General features: G+C 38.6%; 1 protein-coding gene across 1 annotated transcript; it reads right to left on the bottom strand.

Annotated features, from left to right (window-relative positions):
* Positions 1-769: 769 nt before the first annotated feature.
* Clec4c (C-type lectin domain family 4 member C) lies at positions 770-11,182 on the bottom strand. The gene is made up of 5 exons (XM_047549875.1): positions 11,069-11,182; positions 10,138-10,239; positions 2,925-3,073; positions 1,163-1,278; positions 770-917 (listed from the first exon to the last, which is right to left on the bottom strand). The coding sequence occupies exons 1-5, from the start codon at positions 11,097-11,099 to the stop codon at positions 770-772; spliced, it is 546 nt and encodes a 181-aa protein (XP_047405831.1). The 5' UTR covers positions 11,100-11,182.
* Between the last annotated feature and the right edge of the window lie 8,691 nt (positions 11,183-19,873).

Genomic DNA, 19,873 nt, shown 5'->3' with positions numbered 1-19,873 from the left:
AAATGCATGAGTGGGGGTAAAAACAAAACATTTCACATCAAAGGAGAGAATTGAAAATCTATGATAACAAAATATTCCAAGAGGCAATGTCATCCAATGATATTTAACTTATTTTTTTCAATGACACATCATGTGCATAGATTTGACAGTCTTTTTGGGATACCAAAGATAAAATTTGCCCTTTGTCCTCTAGTTGTCATCTAGTTGTCATGTGTTCAGAGTGATGAAATCTTAAGTTGGGTGCAGTGGCCTAGGCCTATAATCTCAGCCACCAGGGAGACAGGAGGATTGCATACTGGAGTCTATTCTGGGCCATTTAGGGAGACCCAGTCTCAAAATTCAGAAAAGGACTGGGATATGTAGCTCAGTGGAAGAGCACACCATAGATTTAATCCTTAGTGTGGGGTCAGGGTATTGGGAAAGGAGACTCCCTGCTTTCTTACTTGTATGCAAAAGGGCCCTCCAGTAGTCTTAGGCATATGGGAAATGCTCAAAAAGCATTTATTTACTATTTTTTTGTGATACTGGGCATCTAAGCCAGGGCCTTATGTGCTGGGCAGGTAAGTACTATACCACTGAGCACTGATTTTATGAATGAATAAATGGATGAATATGTGAAGTGATTGTTTTCTTTTTTCAAACTGGAATCAATAACGGCTTACTGAAAAAACTTATGGGTTCTCCTTTTGTTTATGAATTCATAAAGAATAACTCAGCTATTCAAATGGTGGATGCTAATCTCAAAGCATTTCCACAGGAAATATCCCATTCATAAGTAGATCTTCATCATCTTACAAATTGCCTTCTGAGGTAAATGACAATGAATATCATTCCAACCCCACTTTTCTGTTCTGTAATGAAAATTTACTATAACACAACGCTCATCAGGATTATTAGGTTCCCCTGCGTGCCAGAATCTGAAAAGGAGAAAAAGGATGAGGACATTCTTTAGTGTTTTGAAAGAGTTTAAAAACTTAGGGCAGAGTTGAAGAGTGTTGAAGTCAAAGAACATATACCAAAAATATGTTGTCCCCACTTTTGCTACTTTATTTCTAAAATCTTCCTGTAGTTTCTCCCTTACCTGAGTCTCTGACATTTTCCCTAAAAACTGTTTCCTATATGACCCATGATCCAGGAATCCTTTACCTAATTCTATACTCACGTGGCACTTTTGTTGTAAGGTGTCTGATCAACCCATTGCCAATGCCTGTGACCCTCTGGATCAGTCAGCCCCATGTAATAAGCAGAATCTTTATTCAGATGTTGGATGATGAAATTCTAAGGAAAGAAAAGTCATAGCTTCATAACTTTGGAGTACTAATGTTGAACTGAGTTTTTGATCCCCCCACCCCCTTTGGAGTTGAACCCAGGGATGCTTAAACATTTTTTGAAACATGATCTCACTAAGCTGTCCAGGCTGGCCTCAAGCCTAAGCCTGTGATTCTTCTGCCTTAGCCTCCCAAGTTGTTGGGATTACAGGTTGGCTCAAACACATTGGCCCATATCAATGAATTTTATGCCAGACTTGGTTTCCTTATTTCTTTAATGACCAGATAGTTTTTGTGCTGGGAATCCATCCCATGGCCTCTGTCATACTATACCAGTGCTTTATCCCTGAGTCACATCTCCAGCCCTTATTGGTTCCTCATGTGGGTACTAGGAATTGAACATGGGGTTCTTTACTAGACCCCTAGACCTTTTCAATTTTAATTTTGAGACGGGTCTCACTAAGTTGCTGAGGCTGACCTCAAATTTATGATTCTCCTGCCTCAGCTTCCTAAATTGCTGGGATTATAGGTGTCAGTCATTATGCCCAATTTAATTTTTTAAGTCCTCATAATTTTCTTTGTAAGGTAGTTAATTACCCTTTATGTGGGGGTGGGTACTTCTCAGGGGCACTTTACTATTTAGCTACATCCACAGCCCTTTTTATTTTGAGATAAGGTCCTAAATTGCTTAGGGCCTCACTAATTTGCTGAGGCTGGCCTCCAACTTGTGATCTTCCTACTTTAGCCTCTCAAATTGTTGGGATTACAGTTGTGCGCTACTGTGCCTAGTGGTAGTTAATTATTTTAAGCATTTCTATGTAATGCATTTTATATAAGTGGTTACTGCTGGTATTAATGTTGAATGTAATGTAGTGAGACTTATACTTTTTTGGGGCAGGGATTTCATCCAGGGCATTCTTCTACATTCTGTCCCTTTTTTCAATGTTATATTTTGAGACATGGTCTCGCTAAATTGCCCAGGCAGACTTCAGACTTGTGATCCTTTTGCCTCTGCCTCCTGAGTCTCTGGGATTGCAGGTATGGGACAAACCTCTTAATGAATACATAAATAGAGTGAAATATGAAAAAACTTCATGTCTCAAAATGAACTCTCAGAATAGTGAAAGTTACTAGATCAAGATGCCAAAGAATGGAAATCCAGAGAAAGGAGAATGAAAGTCATGGCCACTTTTTTTGTTCTGGGGAAATTATGCTAAACCAGAAGAAAAATAAAAGGTAGAACATATTTTTTCCTTTATTTCCCAGGATGCTAATGTTTAAATTTGCTTTAAAATTTTTATTTTATTTTTATTTTTTTGGTACTGGGGATTAAACTCAGCAGCGCCTAACTACTGAGCTACATCCCCAGCCCTTTTGTTTTTTGAGACAGGGTCTTACTGAGTTGTTGAGACTGGCCTTGAATTTGTGATCCTCCAGCCTCAGCCTCCTAAGTTGCTGTGATTACAGAAGTGCACCACCATACCAGGTGCCCAGTGGTTATTTTATTAAGGGTGATAAAAGACTATTTTCCCCATTCAAGAGGAAAGCCTAGCCCAGGTGCAAAGTGTTTGCCTAACATTCAAGCCGTGGGTTTAATCTCCAGCACCATTTAAAGAGAGAACAGGCTAGCTGACCACCTTGCCTATTAGAAAGTACCTGTTCTTCCTTGGTGTTGATCACTGTCAGTTCAGCTTCCATCATGGAACAGTTTTTCTGACTCTCAGTCCAAGATTGCATTGTAGTAGAAATAAAGTAACAGCTAGATTGAAATGGCCTCCAGAAGGTTGGGCAGCAGCTCCAATTCTCTAGAATGAGTATAGGAGGGGAAAAAAAAATAAGAGCCAGCCATGGTGGTGCATGCCCATATTCCTAAGTATTGGGAGGTTGAGGTAGGAGGACTGCAAATTCTAGATCTGTAAGACCGTCTCTAAATAAAAAATAACAAAGGACTGGGGGTGTAGTTTAATGGCGAAGCACCCAGGGTTCAATCCCTAGTACCACAAGAAAAAAAAATTGAGAATTCCTTCATAGAAAGTTTTAGGTCTCACTAGGGAATTAGTTAAGTTTTTGTCAGTGTTCTCCATTGATTTTCAAAAACTTATTTATTGGTATGTTTACTAATACCTAGGTGACTTAAGTATTATCATTTTGGGTACTGGGGATTAAACCTAGGGGTGCTTAACCAAGTCACATTCCAACTTTTTTTTTTTTTTTTCTATTTATAGACAGCGTCTTGCTGGGTTCTTTAGGACCTCGCTAAGTTACTGAGGCTGGCTTTGAATTCATGATCATCCTGCCTCAGCCTCCCTATCTTCTGGGATTACAGGTGTGCACTACCACACCTGACAGTTATTTCACTCTTAACAGGGACTGGTAAACTTTCTGGAAAGACCCAAATAGTAAATATTTTAGGGTTCTATTTTTGTTTTATGGTTCTAGACATTGAACCCAGGAGTGCTTTGCCACTGAGCCACAACCCCAGCCCCTTTTCATTTTTTGAAAATTTGAGACAGGTCTCACTAACTTGCTGAGAGAGGCCTTGAACTTGGGATACTCCTGCCTCAGCCTCCCTAGCTGCCGGGATTACAGATGGGTGCCACCAGGCCCAGCTATATTTTAGGTCATAACTACTTGACTCTGCTTATTGCAGTGTGAAAGCAGTTATTGACAATAGCTTAAAAAGAACTGAGCTGGGTGTGGTGGCATATGCCTGTAATCTCAACAGCTCAGGAGGCTGAGGCAGGAGGATTGTGAGTTCAAAGCAAGCCTCAGCAATGCCGAGTCTCTTAGCATCAGTGAGATCCTGTCTAAATAAAACACAAAATAGGGCTGGGATGTGGTTCAGTGGTTGAGTGCCCTTGAGTTCAATCCCTGGTACCCGTCCAGCCCAAGCTGCCAAAAAAAAGGCAAAGACAAATGAAAGGCTTCAAAGATCACTTCAAATGTCATAGGGAACAAGTGACAGAGAACAAGTCGGGTGTGTTGGTGCATGCCTGTAATCCCAGCAACTCTATAGCTAGAAGCAGGAGGATCACAAGTTTGAGACCAACTTCAGCAACTTAGCGAGACCCTGTCTGAAAATAAAAAAATAAAAAAGATCAGGATGTGGCTTAGTGGTTAAACACCCCTAGGTGCAATCCCCAGTTTAAAAAAAAAAAAAAAAAGAAGGAAAAGAAACAATTTCAGGGGGTTGAAATTACAGGTGGACAGTCTGAAAAGAGAAGTAGAGTAGAATAGAATGGGAAGGAATGCTGTCATTAAAATAAATCTGTTTCTTAAGTCCTGAAAAATTCAAAAGTTGAGGAAAGACAATGTTTATAGGAAAACCACACAGTGGAGGACATAATATTCTTCACCAGCGAAGATCATGGTCTTCAGCACATTAAGTCTATCTAGGTAAGAGTTTGCTGAGAATAGCTGATTAGACCCAAGTGTGCCTCAAAAGCAGATCAAAGGCAGCAATAGCTCCTACTAGGCACAGAGCTGAAATTTTCTTGAGAAATGGTTAAAATGATTAATTTTGATGTTATATTACCACAAAAAAAAAAGTTGTTTTTTTTTTTTTTTTAAAGATGTGAGATGCTTTAAAAAATGTGAAATTACTATTGCTAATTTCTCAGCTTCATAGGAAGGCAGGACTATTTGTTTTTAAAAATATTTTTTATGGTAGTGGGGATTGAACCCAGGGACACTTTCACACTAAGGTACATCCCCAGTGTGTTTTATTTTATGTTTCGAGACGGTCTCACTTTGCTGAAGCTGGCTTGGAATTTCCTATCCTCCTGCCTCAGCCTCTCAAGTAGCTGGGGTTACAGGCATGCAGCCAGGCCCTTATGTAGAAATGGATTACCCCTTTATGTATTTAAAGGACTCTGATCATCCTGGGCTTCTTTTGCACTCTGGATTACCTGGGGGATCACTTGGCATACATATGAGACAAAAATCAAAGTACTTTCCCTCCTCCATTTTCTAATTCCTTTAGATATCATTTTGCTGCTAGGGATTTAAAGTGACCATAAAAATGTGTACCTGGACTGAATTATGCTCTAGGTTCTGGAATAACTGCTAAAATCTTGGAGTTTTGGTATGCATATAAAAGTTTGAAGATCAGGGTGCTATGATAATCTCCAAGGCTCTATAAATTTGTGCCTTTTAGCAAGAGAGCTTCAAGCTGGGTGTGGTAGTATGTGCCTGTAATCCTCCACTTCAGGAGGTTGAGGAATTACTACATGCATGAGCCACCACACTCTGGTCTGTTATTATCTTTCAATGTGCATTATTTAATAAGTAATTAAAACCTATTTGATCAATCATAGGAAATATTTAGGCCAGTTATAGTCAATTTTATTTCACCATTTCTAATGCTTATTTTTAAATTTCCAATAATAAATAAAATCATATGCTAGCTGTTGGACCAATTAACGTTTAAAATATATACTGTCCTTTTTTCATTAAAATTTTGATCATGTGTGGGGTACAGTGGCACATGCCTGTAATCCCAGAGACTCAGGAGGCTGAGGCAGGAGGATTGGAAAGTTCAGTCAGCTTCAACAATTTAGCGAGTCTCTGAGCAACTTAGTGAGACCCTTTCTAAAAATAAAAAATGGACTGGAAAGAGGCTCAGTGGTAAAGTGCCCCTGGGTTCAATCCCCAGTACCCAAAATAAAAAAAAAAATTTTTTGACCATGTTTATCAAAATTAGAGTAAAAAATTCAGATTTTTTTTTTGGGGGGAGGTGGTATAAGGGATTGAACCCAGGGGTACTCCAACATTGAGCTACATTCTCAGCCCTTTCTAATTTTTATTTTTTAAACAGGATCTTACTAAATTGTGTAGGCTGGCCTTGAACTTTTGATCCTCCTGCCTCATCCTCTGGAGTCACTGGGATTATGGCATGGGCTATCACACTTGGCAGAATTTCTTAGTTTTTACATGTTTTTCTACTTAATTTTTTCACAAACCAAGATAATTGTATTTCCAAATTCCAGTTAATTGTGTCAATGTAAATATATTTCCTAAAGTAATACAATGCCTTGTATTTTATTTTTTTTGTACCTGAGATTGAACCAGGGGCACTTAACTACAGAGCTATATCCTCTACCCTGTTTAGTATTTTTTTTAGAAACAGGGTCTTGCTGAGTTGCTTCAGGTCTTGTTAATTTGTAAGCCTATCTTTGAACTTGAAATACTCCTGTCTCAGCCTCTCAAGCTGCTGGGATTACAGGGGTGCATTTGGCAGCATTTTAGCTTTTTGTTTCATATGAAACATAATGTTAGTTGTATGTTATTACAAAGTAGGTAACAAGAATTATGTTTTTTTTTTTTTTTTTGTGGTGCTGGGGATTTGAACCCCGGGCCTTGTGCTTGCAAGGCAAGCACTCTACCAACTGAGCTATATCCCCAGCCCCTATGTATTTGTTTAGTGATAATGGGGAATGAACCCAGAGCCTTGTGCCTGCTAGGCACCCACAGGTTCTACAACATAGCTACATACCCAGTCCTAGGCCATTTTCTTTTTCCCTTTTTTTTTGGGGTAACAGGGATTGAACTCAGGCATGCTTAACCACTGAGCCATATCCTCACCCATTTTTATGTTCTTATTTTGAGACAGGGTTCTAAGACATTTTTTATGGACTTATAAAAATTATTTTATTAGAGCTTCCATTTTTTTTTTCAATACTGAGGATTAAACCTAGTGCCTAGTGCATGCTATGCAAGAGCTCTTATCACTGAGCTACATCCCCATCCTGAGGTTACATAACTTAAACGTCACTTCTCTAACATGGAAGATGAATTTAGAGTTTCTTGGTGTTTGTTTCACCCCTCCCCCAAATGCATACTAATAAGCTTATGTGAATAGAAAAGTTATTTTGACCCAGTAAATCTGACTGGACTGACTGGTTTCATAGTAAGGGCACACTTTGCTAATTAGGTTATATTTTAACCATTGTTAAAGCAAATGTGAAAAAAAGAACAAAAAATAAAGAGCAAACCATTCTCTCTTCCCCTATTTTTACCACATTCTATTCTGTCTCCTCTCTTATGGTGAAATGAGGAAGAAACTCTTGTTAGTTCACCGTTCACAGGTTTCTCTCTAGGAGTCAAGAATGAGTTATTTTATTCTCTTATTATTTTTGTAGCCTGGGAGTCCAACTCAGGGCCTTGTGAATGCCAGGCAAGTGCTTTACCAGTGAGCTACATCCTTGCCATCATTCTCCATCTTTTAGGTGGAGTTTCTTTCCTGGGAGGATGACACCATTGAAGGATTTCTTAGGTGTGACTCCCCTCTCTTTGGCTTCTGCAGTAGACTGAGGCAGGCCCTGATCCTGGACAAGTTGATCAATAATTCCCCTGGGATATTCAAGTAAGTAATTGAAGAGAGCCATAGAATAAACCAGCTTGGGATTTGAAAATTTCAGTGCCAAAGGTAAAAAACATCTGACCTGGAATTGGATTCACAGGAAATCTTGTTGATCATTTGTAGAGCCATACCTTCTTTTTCACAAGTTAGACTTGAAAAATTTTGAAACTCTTGTAACTTGGACAGCCTCTTGCCAACTTTCCAATACATAGAATTATTGTGAATCACTGGGAAAGAGAAGAATTAGTTTTCCTTTTTATTTTTCATTTATTTATTTATTGAACTGGGGATCAAACCTAGTGTCTTGTGCACACTGGTCAAATACTCTATCATTGAGCTACACCCCGAGCTCAAGATACCTTTCCTTAAAAATGATCACTTCTGTTATTTGGCATGCACATGAAGCAGAGCTAATCTTTGGTTTATCTCTACTTAATTCTTATGTGTCTTATCCTGATTTGGGGCTAAATTGAGTCAAACTGCTCTATCTTGGGCTGGGAATGTAGCTCAGTGGTAGGTAGATTGTTGAGCATGTATGAGGTCTTCAGTTCAAACCCCAGCACCATGAACAACAAAAAACTTCTGTCTTTATCTTAATTTTGTTTTTAAGTTCCTGTATGTCCTCTTTCCTCTCAAGTAATTAAATAACCATACTTAAGCCACTTTATTTTCCTTAACTATGAAAAGTACAGCAAAATTTAACTTTAGTAATAATTCTGCTTCTTAGAAACTGGAAAGAGACTGATGATATTATTATCAACATGTTTTCATTCAACATAGTAAGATATATACAATACCTTCCTCCCAGATGATTAATTTCTATTTTTAATCATGGGTTGGGGTGGAGCTAAGTGGGGAAGTGCTATCCCTCGTGTGCACTGAGGCTCTGGGTTCCATCCCCAGCACACCCACGTGCCCCCCCAACACAAGAAAAACTATTTGTAATCACAATATCAAATAACAGAACAAGTTTTAATACTCGTATTCTAAAAAGAGTAGAAAAATTTTGAAGGTCACACAAAAATATATAAGGTGGCAAAGAGAAGAGTGATTAAATAATTTCCTTTATACTGGGTGTGGTGGCGCATGCCTATAATCCCAGTGGCTCAGGAGGCTGAGGTGAGGATCACAAGTTCAAAGCCAGCCTCAGCAATTTAGCGAGGCCCCAAGCAACTTAGTGAGACCCTGCCTCAAAAAATAAAAAGGGCTGGGTTTGTGACTCAGGGGTTAAGCTCCCCTGGGTTCAATCCCTGATACCAAAAAAAAAAAAAAAAAGGAAAAAGGAAAATATTTCTTTATTCCTTCATGGTATCATTGTTAAACAGTTTTCCTTATTTGGGAAGACTCCCACATGAAGATCAAATAAAGATTTATTTATTTGCTGATTTATTTTGTGGTGCTCTGGGTTAACCCAGGGCCTCACATGTGCTTAGCACACACTGTACCACTGAGATGCACCCCCATTCCCCAAAGGGGAATTTTATAAATAAAGTTCAACTTTGCTGAACTGATAAGCCTAGTAGTAGGAGATGGCATCTTAGATAGGGATCACAACTGTACACACATAGAGATGGAGTTATTGTAAACTAAATTGGGTCACCCTAAAATTTTTAGGTTGAAACTCTAACCCCAATGTGGTGCTATTTGAAGACGGAAACCTAACTGCTTTGGGATGAAATAGGTTTAGATGAGGTTTGATGGTAGAATCTTTTATAATAGGATTATTGCCCTTATAAAAAATAGATACAGGGGTGGGGTGCAGTAGCACACACCTGTAATCTCAGTGATTCAGGAGAATGAAGCATGATTGCAAGTTTGAGGCCAGCCTCAGCAATTTAGCAAGACCCTCAGCAACATAGTGAGACTGTCTGAAATTAAAAATAAAGCTGGGAGAGGTGGCCATGCCTGTAATCCCAGTGAGTTGGGAGGTTGAGGCAGGAGGATTTCAAGTTCAAGTCCACCCTGAGCTTTTGAGACCCATGCTCAAAATAAAAATAAAATTAAAATTAAATAAATAAATAAAAATAAATTTTGGCCAGGCAACTTGACAGGCTGAGGGAGAAGGATCAGATCACAAGTTTGAGGCCAACCTCATCAACTTAGGTCCTAAGCAACTTACTGAGAAACTGTCTCAAAATAAAAAATAAAAAGGGTTGAGGATGTAGCTCAGTGGTTAAGTGCTTCTGCATTAAATTCATAAATAAAAAAGCGAATGAATGAATGAATGTCTGGGGATGTAACGCTGGTAAAGTACCCATGTTCCATTCTCAGTTGGAAAAAAATTTTTTAAAATGTCTCAGGGACTGGGGATATAGCTCAGTGGGAGAACACTTAACTAACATACACCAGGCCCTGTTTTTTTGTGTGGTATATTCCTCCTCCCTGCCAAGAAAAGTATTTAATGAAAAATCTAAAATTCCTAGTTAATTGCCACTGTATGTAAACAAAGGTTTAACTACTACTTTAGGCAGTGTATGAAATCTAACTGTATTTCAGCTGAGATCTTACCTAAAGAACTCAGAATGAAGCAGGCACTGAGGAATGAGATGAAGGTCACAGCAGTGGACCAGAGCTTTACCTGGAGCCACCAGAGCTCTTTCTCTGTCATACCTGCAAAAAAATGTTCAACTGTAATCTCCACTGCTAGAGGGCAGGGCCAGGAAAACCAGAGACCCTAGATTCTGACCTTAGGAGAGTTTAAAGTCAGGCTATAAACAAAACTAATTAAAAAAAAAAAAAGTCAAAGCAAGCACAGACCATGAAATTCAGAACAGCTGAGTGCAATGTCGCATGCCTATAATCCCAGTGACTCAGGAGGCTAAGGCAGTAGAACTGCAAGTTCAAGGCCAGCCTCAAGCAATTTAGTGAGGCCCTCAGCAACTTAGTGAGACTGTCTCAAAATTAAAAAAAAAAAAAAAAAAAAAAAAAAAAAAAAAGATTGAGGATGTAAACCAGTGGTTAAGCACCCCTGGATCCAATCCCTGGTATAGATAGATGGATAGAAAGAAAAAATCCATCAGAACAAATGATCACAGAGTAATTCCAAGACAAATTCAGGCAAAACTCACCCTCAATAAACTGCACTTTCCAATTCCCCACTCTTTCCCCTAGAATCTCACCTCTTTCCATGATTCCGTCCCTTTCTCCAGCATCATTTTGTTTCTAGTTTCTCACCTCTTTGTATGGTCAAATTTGTATTCTTTCAGTGCCTTCTAGGCCTGAGTTGTTTTTGTATTTTTTTTTCCCCCTTCATCATTCTCTGATTCTAGTATGTTGGGTCTTTAGCTGTTTTAATACTCAAATCATGATTTCACCATTCTCCCACAGAAAGTTTTCTACTTCTTTCCCTAAAATCATCTTCAGCACTGAAATGCCCATTTGCGCACATCATCATGCTCCTATTTCTTTTTCTAGTCTTGAGGAAATGGTAGGTGCTCACCTTTGTCTTGGAGCTGTCTCCCTGGGGTCATAGTGTGTGTACACGCTTTTGAATCCCTCTGAGCTGGAGGTTCAGGATCTCTTGTGTCACTCTCCCTTAAGATATTTCCCTGGATGTCTTGTTTCCTTCAAGTAGGCCAACCTTATAGATCCTTCTACACCTGCTCTAGCAAACCTGAGACTGTCTCAGACTTTCCACCTGGAGTTAAAGCTTCCATTTAAAAATATGCACCAGAAATGAAACAGAAAAAAGGAAACTGAAAAATATATGAACTAACTGTTCATGGATACAGATGTGATTTTATGTTTCATTTCCTTTTCTTTTTTGCAGTATTAGAGGGTTTCACTCCTGAGCTACATTCTCAGTCTTTTTTCAAAAAAAATTTTTTTACACAAGGTCTCACATTGCTGGACTGGCCTCAAACTTACTATCCTCCTGTCTCAGCAGGAATTGCTCAAATTAAAGGCGTGCACCACCAAGCCTGGTTGTTTCATTTCTTACATGACATTTTTCCATTTTGATTTCCATGTGCTCAACATAAATTTATTTTTTAATATGCTCTTAGGATATAGTTCATAGGCTTTAAATAAATGTTGTACTCCCTAATGAATCTATTTTTTCTTTGTTTTTGATACTGAAGATTAAACCCAGGGGTGCTCTACCACTGAATTATGTTCCCAGCTTTTTTTTTTTTTTAATTTCTTTTTATTGTAAACAAATGGGATACATGTTGTTTCTGATTGTACATGGAGTAACAGCATACCATTTGCATAATCATACATTTACATAGGGTAATGATGTTTGATTCATTCCGTTTTTTCTTCCACCCCCCCACCACTCCCACCCCTCTTTTCCATCTATATAGTCCCTCCTTCCTCCATTCTTGCACCCCTCCCACCCCCTATTATGTGTCATCATCTGCTTATCAGCCAGATCGTTCGTCCTTTCGTTTTTTGAGATTGGCTTATCTCACTTAGCAAGATATTCTGCAATTTCATCCATTTGCCTGCAAATGCCATAATTTTATTATTCTTTTTTAAAATTTTTATTGTAAACAAATGGGATACATGTTGTTTCTGTTTGTACATGGAGTAACAGCATACCATTTGCATATTCATACATTTACATAGAGTAATGATGTTTTATTCATTCTGTTATTTTTTTCCTTCCCCCCCACCCATCCTATCTCTCTTTTCCCACTATGCAGTCCCTCCTTCCTCCATTCTTGCCTGCCTCCCACCCCCCATTATGTGTCATCATCCGCTTATCAGTGAGATCAATCGTCCTTTGGATTTTTGAGATTGGCTTATCTCACTTAGCATGATATTCTCCAATTTCATCCATTTGCCTGCAAATGCCATAATTTTATTATACTTTATAGCTGAGTAATATTCCATTGTATATATATACCACAGTTTCTTTATCCATTCATCAATTGAAGAACATCTAGGTTGGTTCCACAGTCTGGCTATTGTGAATTGAGCAGCTATGAACATTGATGTGGCTGTATCTCTGTAGTATGCTGATTTTAAGTCCTTTGGGTATAGGCCGAGAGTGGGATAGCTGGATCAAGTGGTAGGTCCATTCCAAGTTTTCTAAGGAATCTCCACACTGCTTTCCAGAGTGGCTGCACTAATTTGCAGCCCCACCAGCAATGTATGAGTGTACCTTTTTCCCCACATCCTCTCCAACACCTATTGTTGCTTGTATTCTTGATAATCGCCATTCTAATTGGGGTGAGATGGAATCTTAGTGTAGTTTTGATTTGCATTTCTCTTATTACTAAAGATGGTGAACATTTTTTCATATGTTTATTGACTGCTTGTAGATCTTCTTCTGTAAAGTGTCTGTTCATATCCTTAGCCCATTTGTTGATTGTGTTATTTGTATTCTTTGTGTATAGTTTTTGAGTTCTTTATATATTCTGGAAATTACTGGTCTATCTGAAGTATGAGTGGCAAAGATATTCTCCCACTCTGTAGCCTCTCTCTTCGCATTGCTGATAGTTTCCTTTGCTGAGAGAAAAGCTATTTAGTTTGAATCTATCCCAGTTATTGATTCTTGCTTTTATTTCTTGTGCTATGGGAGTCCTGTTGAGGAAGTCTGGTCCTAAGTCAACAAGTTGAAGATTTGGACCTACTTTTTCTTTTGTAAGATGCAGGGTCTCTGGTCTGCTTTCAAGGTCCTTGATCCATTGTGAGCTGATTTTTGTGCAGGGTGAGAGAAGGGGTTTAGTTTCATTCTGTTGCATATGATTTCCAGTTTTCCCAGCACCATTTGTTGAAGAGGCTATCTTTTCTCCATTGCATATTTTTGGCCCCTTTGTCTAGTATGAGAAAATTGTATTTATTTGGGTTTGTATCAGTGTCCTCTATTCTGTACCATTGATCTACCTTTCTATTTTGGTGCCAATACCATACTGTTTTTGTTACTATTGCTTTGTAGTATAGTTGAAGTTCTGGAATTGCGATACCCCCTGCTTCATTCTTCCTGCTAAGGATTGCTTTAGCTATTCTGGGTTTCTTATTCTTCTGATGAATTTCACGATTGCTTGCTCTATTTCTGTAAGGTACGTCATTGGGATTTTAATTGGAATTGCATTGAATCTGTATAGCACTTTTGGTAGTGTGGCCATTTTGACAATATTAATTCTGCCTATGGAAGAACATGGGAGATCTTTCCATCTTCTAAGGTCTTCCTCAATTTCTTTCTTCAGTGTTTTGTAGTTTTCATTGTAGAGATTTTTTACCTCTTTGGTTAGATTGATGCCCAAGTATTTTATTTTATTTTTTTGAGGCTATTGCAAATGGAGTTGTTTTCCTCATATCCCTTTCAGTTGTTTTGTTGTTTGCATATAAAAATGCTTTAGATTTATGCGTGTTGATTTTATAGCCTGCTATTTTGCTGAATTCATTGATGAGGTCTAGAAGTTTTCTGGAGGAGTTTTTTGGATCCTCTAAATATAGAATCATGTCATCCGCAAATAGTGACAGCTTAAGTTCCTCTTTTCCTATTTGTATCCCTTTAATTTCTTTGGTCTGCCTAATTACTCTGGCTAGAGTTTTGAGGACAATGTTGAATAGAAGTGGTGAAAGAGGACATCCGTGTCTTGTTCCCGTTTTTAAAGGAAATGGTTTCACTTTTTCTCCATTAAGAATGATGTTGGCCATGGGCTTAGCATAAATAGACTTTAAAATGTTCAGGTATGTTCCTACTATCCCTATTTTTTCTAGTGTTTTGAGCATGAAGTGTTGTATTTTGTCGAACGCTTTTCCTGCGTCAATTGAAATAACCATATGATTCTTATCCTTAAGTCTATTGACATGATGGATTATGTTTATTGATTTACGAATGTTGAACCATCCTTGCATTCCAGGGATGAACCCCACTTGATCGTAGTGCATGATTTTCTTAATATGTTTTTGGATACGGTTTGCCGATATTTTATTAAGGATCTTTGCATCTATATTCATCAAGGATATTGGTCTAAAATTTTCTTTCCTTGATGTGTCTTTTCCTGGTTTGGGTATGAGGGTGATATTAGCTTCATAGAATGAATTTGGTAGGGTACCCTCCTTTTCTATGTCCTGGAATACTTTGAGAAGTATTGGAATGAGTTCTTCTTTGAAGGTCTTGTAGAACTCGGCTGAGAATCTGTCTGGTCCTGGGCTTTTCTTGGATGGTAGGTTTTTAATGACTTCTTCTATTTCATTACTTGATATTGATCTGTTTAAATTGTTTATGTCCTCCTGGTTCAGTTTGGGAGGAGCATATGTCTCTAGAAATTTGTCAGTGTCTTCAGTGGTTTCTATTTTGTTGGAATACAGATTTTCAAAGTATCTTCTCATTATGTTCTGTACCTCAGTGGTGTGTGTCGTGGTATTTCCTTTTTCATCATGAATTTTAGGAATTTCAGTTTTCTCTCTCCTTCTCTTTGTTAGTGTGGCTAAGGGTTTGTCTATTTTGTTTACTTTCTCAAAGAACCAACTTTTTGTTTTGTCAATTTTTTGAATTGTTTCTTTTGTTTCAATTTCATTGATTTCAGCTCTGATTTTAATTATTTCCTGTCTTCTACTACTTTTGGTATTGTTCTGTTCTTCTTTTTCTAGGGCTTGAGCTGTAATGGTAGGTCATTTAGTTGTTGTCTTTTCATTCTTTTCTGGAATGCGCTCCATGCAATGAATTTTCCTCTTAGTACCACTTTCATAGTGTCCCAGAGATTTTGATATGTTGTATCGTCGTTCTCATTGACTTCTAAGAATTTTTTTATCTCCTTCCTGATGTTTTTTGTTATCCATGTTTCATTCAATAGCATATTATTTAGTCTCCAGGTGTTGGAGTAATTTCTGTTTGTTATTTTGTCATTATTTCTATTCTCAGTCCATTATGATCTGATAGAACACAAGGCAGTATCTCTATTTTTTTGCATTTCCTAAGGGCTGCTTTGTGGCATAACATATGGTCTATTTTTGAGAAGGTTCCATGTGCTTCTGAGAAGAAAGTGAATCCACTCGTTGATGGATGGAATATTCCATATATGTCTATTAAGTCTAGGTTATTGATTGTGTTTTGAGTTTTATGGTTCCTTTGGTTGGTTTTGTTTGGAAGATCTATCTAGTGGTGACAGTGGTGTGTTAAAGTCACCCAGAATTATTGCATTGTGGTCTATGTGATTCCTGAAATTGAGAAGGATGTGTTTAATGTACAGGGTTGTGCCATTGTTTGGGGCATAAATATTTACTATCATTATGTCTTCCTGATTTATGGTTCCCTTAAGCAGTATGAAATGTCCTTCTTCATCCCTTCTAACTTTGACTTGAAGTCCACTTTATCTGATATAAGGATGGAAACCCCCGCTTTTTTACTGAGTCCATGTGCATGGTAGGTTTTTCCCCATCCTTTCACCTTTAGTCTGTGGATGTCTTTTTCTATGAGATGAGTCTTTTGCAGACAGCATATTGTTGGATCTTTCTTTTTAATTCATTCTGCCAGTCTATGTCTTTTGATTGATGAGTTTAGGCCATTAACCTTTAGGGTTATTATTGAGATATGATTTGTATTCCCAGTCATTTGGCTTACTTTTGGTTTTTAAGTTGACTTGGTTTCTCCTTTGAGTGGTTTTTCTCTAAGGTACTTCCTCCCTTTGCTGACCTCCATTGTTGTTTTTCATTTTCTCCTAATGGAATATTTTGTTGAGAGCATTCTGTAGCGCAGGCTTTCTATTTGTAAATTCTTTTAACTTTTGTTTATCATGGAAGGATTTTATTTCATCTTCAAATCTGAAGGTTAGTTTTGCTGGGTGTAGGATTCTTGGTTGGCAACCATGTTCTTTCAGAGCCTGAAATATGTTGTTCCAGGCCATTCTAGTTTTTAGAGTCTGGGTTGAGAAGTCGGATGCTATCCGTATTGGTCTCCCCCTATATGTAATCTGATGCTTTTCTCTTGCGGCCTTCAAAATCTTATCTTTATTTTGAATGTTAGGCATTTTCATTATAATGTGTCTTGGTGTGGATCTGTTGTGATTTTATGCATTTGGTGTTCTGTAAGCCTCTTGTATTTGATTTTCCATTTCATTCTTCAGGTTTGGGAAATTTTCTGATATTATTTCATTGAATAAGTTGTTCATTCTTTGGTTTGTATCTCTGTGCCTTCCTCAATTCCAATAATTCTTAAATTTGGTCTTTTCGTCATGTCCCATAGTTCTTGGAGATTCTGTTCATGATTTCTTACCATCTTCTCTGTTTGGGCAACTTTATTTTCAAGATTAAATATTTTGTCTTCATTGTCTGAGGTTCTGTCTTCCATGTGGTCTAGTCTTTTGGTGATGCTTTCCATTGAGTTTTTTATTTGGTTTATTGTTTCCTTCATTTCAAGGATTTCCGTTTGTTTTATTTTGAGAATCTTATCTCTTTGTTGAAATGATCTTTTGCTTCCTGCAGGTTCTGTTTCAGCTTATTGGTATTATCATTCACTGCCTGCATTTGCTCTCTTATCTCATCCTTTGCTTCACGAATCATCTTAATCATGTATAATCTGAAGTTCTTTTCTGACATTTCTTCTAACATACTGTCATTGGATTCTATTAATATAGAATCTAGATTTATTTGGATCATTTTCTTCCCTTGTTTTTTCATGTTTTTCATGTGTCTTCCCCTCTAGCAGTGCAGATCTGGGGTATTGCAGATTTCCCTCTAAAGGCTTATAGTGGCCCTATAGGTTTCCAAAAACTTTTCTTTATGGGGAGATCAATATTAGCAGTGCCCAAATCAGACACTATCCAATCCTAGACCAAATAGCCCCTATGAGGACAATAAGAATATTGTCATAGTAAACAGAATGAGTTCAAATACTATCTTTGGTAAAACAAACAGGTTTGCAATAAGGTCTGCAGTTTCTAATGGAGGATAAAGAGGATGCAGAGGGATGTAGAATGTGGCTGTTAATGGGATAAGAAAAGAATATACAGAAGTTCTAGATAATAGAAAGGATGAGAGTGTAATCAAAAGAAATTGGATATTAGCATGCAAAAAAGGGAGAAAGAGACTCTGAGGGAACAGGTAAACAAAAGGAAAAGAGAGCAAGAAAAGTAAAGAAATAAAAAAATATTTTAAAAAGGAGAAAAAAGAAAATCTACAGTATAACAGTCAAATAGTTATGAAACCTCACAGTGTTCAGTAACCTGATGCATGAGAGGTACCTGACAATGAGCTTCAAGTTTCCAGCAGGTGTCTCAGGATGGGTTTTGCCCCACCTAAAGATCAGAGCTATGGCTTCCAGGATTATCCAAGATGGCCGCTCTAGCTTTGAAATGTGTTGGCAAATGGGGAGCTGCAGCTCAGGGGTGGACATAGTCAGCTGGAGGTCCTGGAGGCAGGATGTGGTTGGTCAGGCAGTGGTCCTGGAAGTCGGGTGTGTTTGATGTGGTTGTGGGATCCTGGAGGCCAGGTGCAATCAGTCGGTCTGGGGTCCTGGTGATAGGGCACAGTCAGTTGGTCTGGGGGTCCCGGCGGCAGGGAGCAGTCAGTTGATGTGAGAGCCCCAGAGGCAGGGAGTGATCGGTCGGGCTGAGGGATCCTGGAGACGGGTTTCAGTCAGTCTGGCCAGGGGTCCTATGGGGCCTGGCTGTTGTCTCAAAATGGCGGCAGCCACGTGCAATCAAACCTGCAGATACTGTTACAGTGAACTTCCAGGCAACAGCAGGCAGCTGGTGCTCCACTGGTGGTCGGCGATCAGTTTGCTGACTGTTGTCAGATGATCAGGAGGTTGAACCTCGTGCGTTGGGTGATGTATAGGTGTAAGGCAAGGGATGGACAGTCGAGAGGCAGTTAAATGGCAGATGATAGATGCCTGACAGTGAGCAATGTGCACTCAAAAAAGGCGTCGATATGCTGGCAGACTGCAGGTCATCACAGCAGACAAATGGGGTAAACACCAGGGGATCCATAAGCAGCAAAAACTGCCTCACCAAGAAACAGATATCCTCTGCTTGAAACTGGAGTTACAGAGCGCGACAAGGAACACAGCCTCCCTCTAGTCTGCCATCTTGGATCTAGCCTGCTTTTGGTTCTTTTTTCCCAGCTTTTACAAATTTTTATTTTGAGACAGGGTCTTACTAAATCACGAGGATGACCTCTTGTGATCCTCCTCCTGTCTCAGTCTCCCCAGTGGCTATGATCATACATCAGGCCACCAAGCCCAGATTGAATATATTTTTCTTTTTGTCAGATTTTGTATATTTCATCTGTGAATTTTTTGTTTTTTTTTCTAATTCAGCAGAACTTGAACTTTCTTAGCCTAGGGAGATGAGCAAAAGTCTCATAGCATTAAGGACCGATACAGTAAGTGAATGAATCTATAGAGACGGAAAATCATTGCTGTATTAAAGATGCTTGAATGTATCTGCAAGTTATGGGAGAATTCCAGAGATACAGTATACTTTTCTAGGCTGAAAGAGAAGAGTGTGCTAAGGAACAAAGAGCAGCACCATGAAGTCATGTGATATCAGAGGTAGGCTTCCTGCATGTCAGGAATTTGGGTGTTCTTTCAGACACAGGCTCCAAGATGTGGACCTTCCCTCTCCTAAATCATTGACACCAAAATATTCTCAGTTGACTAATCTTTTTTTTTTTTTTTTTTGTACCAGGAATTGATCCTAGGGATTTTTAACCATTTAGCCATATCCCCAGTCCTTTTTTTTTTATTTTGAGACAGTATCTTGCAAAGTTGCTCAGGGTCTCTTTAGGTTGCTGATGCTGGCTTGAACTTGTGATCCTCCTGCCTCAGCCTCCCAAACTGCCAGGAGTAGAGGCCTACACCACCATGTCCAACTCACTTGACTAATCTTAAATACAGAAAACTCATTACATCCTATGTTAATTGTTCAGATTGAAGGATGTTACAACTAGTTATGAAAATAATAGTGAGAAACAAATAGCCTAGGCATTCTGGAATTCCACTCCAGAATTCAACTGAAATATAGAGGGAAGAGTGGGAAAATTAGTTTTGAGTTGGAAGCCATCCACTGAGCTGTTTTAGGAGCAGAGCAATGAGAATAGATCTCTTTCTAAGTTGTACACATACTAAAGTGCTGTTTGGTATCCTGGCTTACTCCATCTGCAGCTCCCCTAGCACCCCTGTGGCCTTGCCCATTTTCTCTCTTTTTCTTTCTTTCTTTCTTTTTTCCTCTCTCTCTCTTTTTCATTCCTTGTCTTGTATTAAGTTGTAGAGTATAAGTGAAGAGTATGAGGCTATTCATTTGCTCACACAATACTGAGAAAAGAGGAATAAAGGTGAAAATAAGAAAAA

This window comes from Sciurus carolinensis, chromosome 4 (assembly GCF_902686445.1).
Source record: "Sciurus carolinensis chromosome 4, mSciCar1.2, whole genome shotgun sequence".
NCBI classification, from domain to species: domain Eukaryota; kingdom Metazoa; phylum Chordata; class Mammalia; order Rodentia; family Sciuridae; genus Sciurus; species Sciurus carolinensis.
This window is presented reverse-complemented; position numbering and strand designations above follow the sequence as displayed.

Bases quoted from the DNA above. Each gene is read 5' to 3' on its own strand.
- Clec4c (XM_047549875.1), bottom strand. From the start codon at position 11,099: ATGACCCCAGGGAGACAGCTCCAAGACAAAG. The intron at 10,240-11,068 runs GTGAGCACCTAC...ATTTTTTTGCAG, and splicing joins GAGACAGCTCCAAGACAAAG to GTATGACAGAGAAAGAGCTC. The intron at 3,074-10,137 runs GTAAGATCTCAG...TACTCATTCTAG, and splicing joins CTTCATTCTGAGTTCTTTAG to AGAATTGGAGCTGCTGCCCA.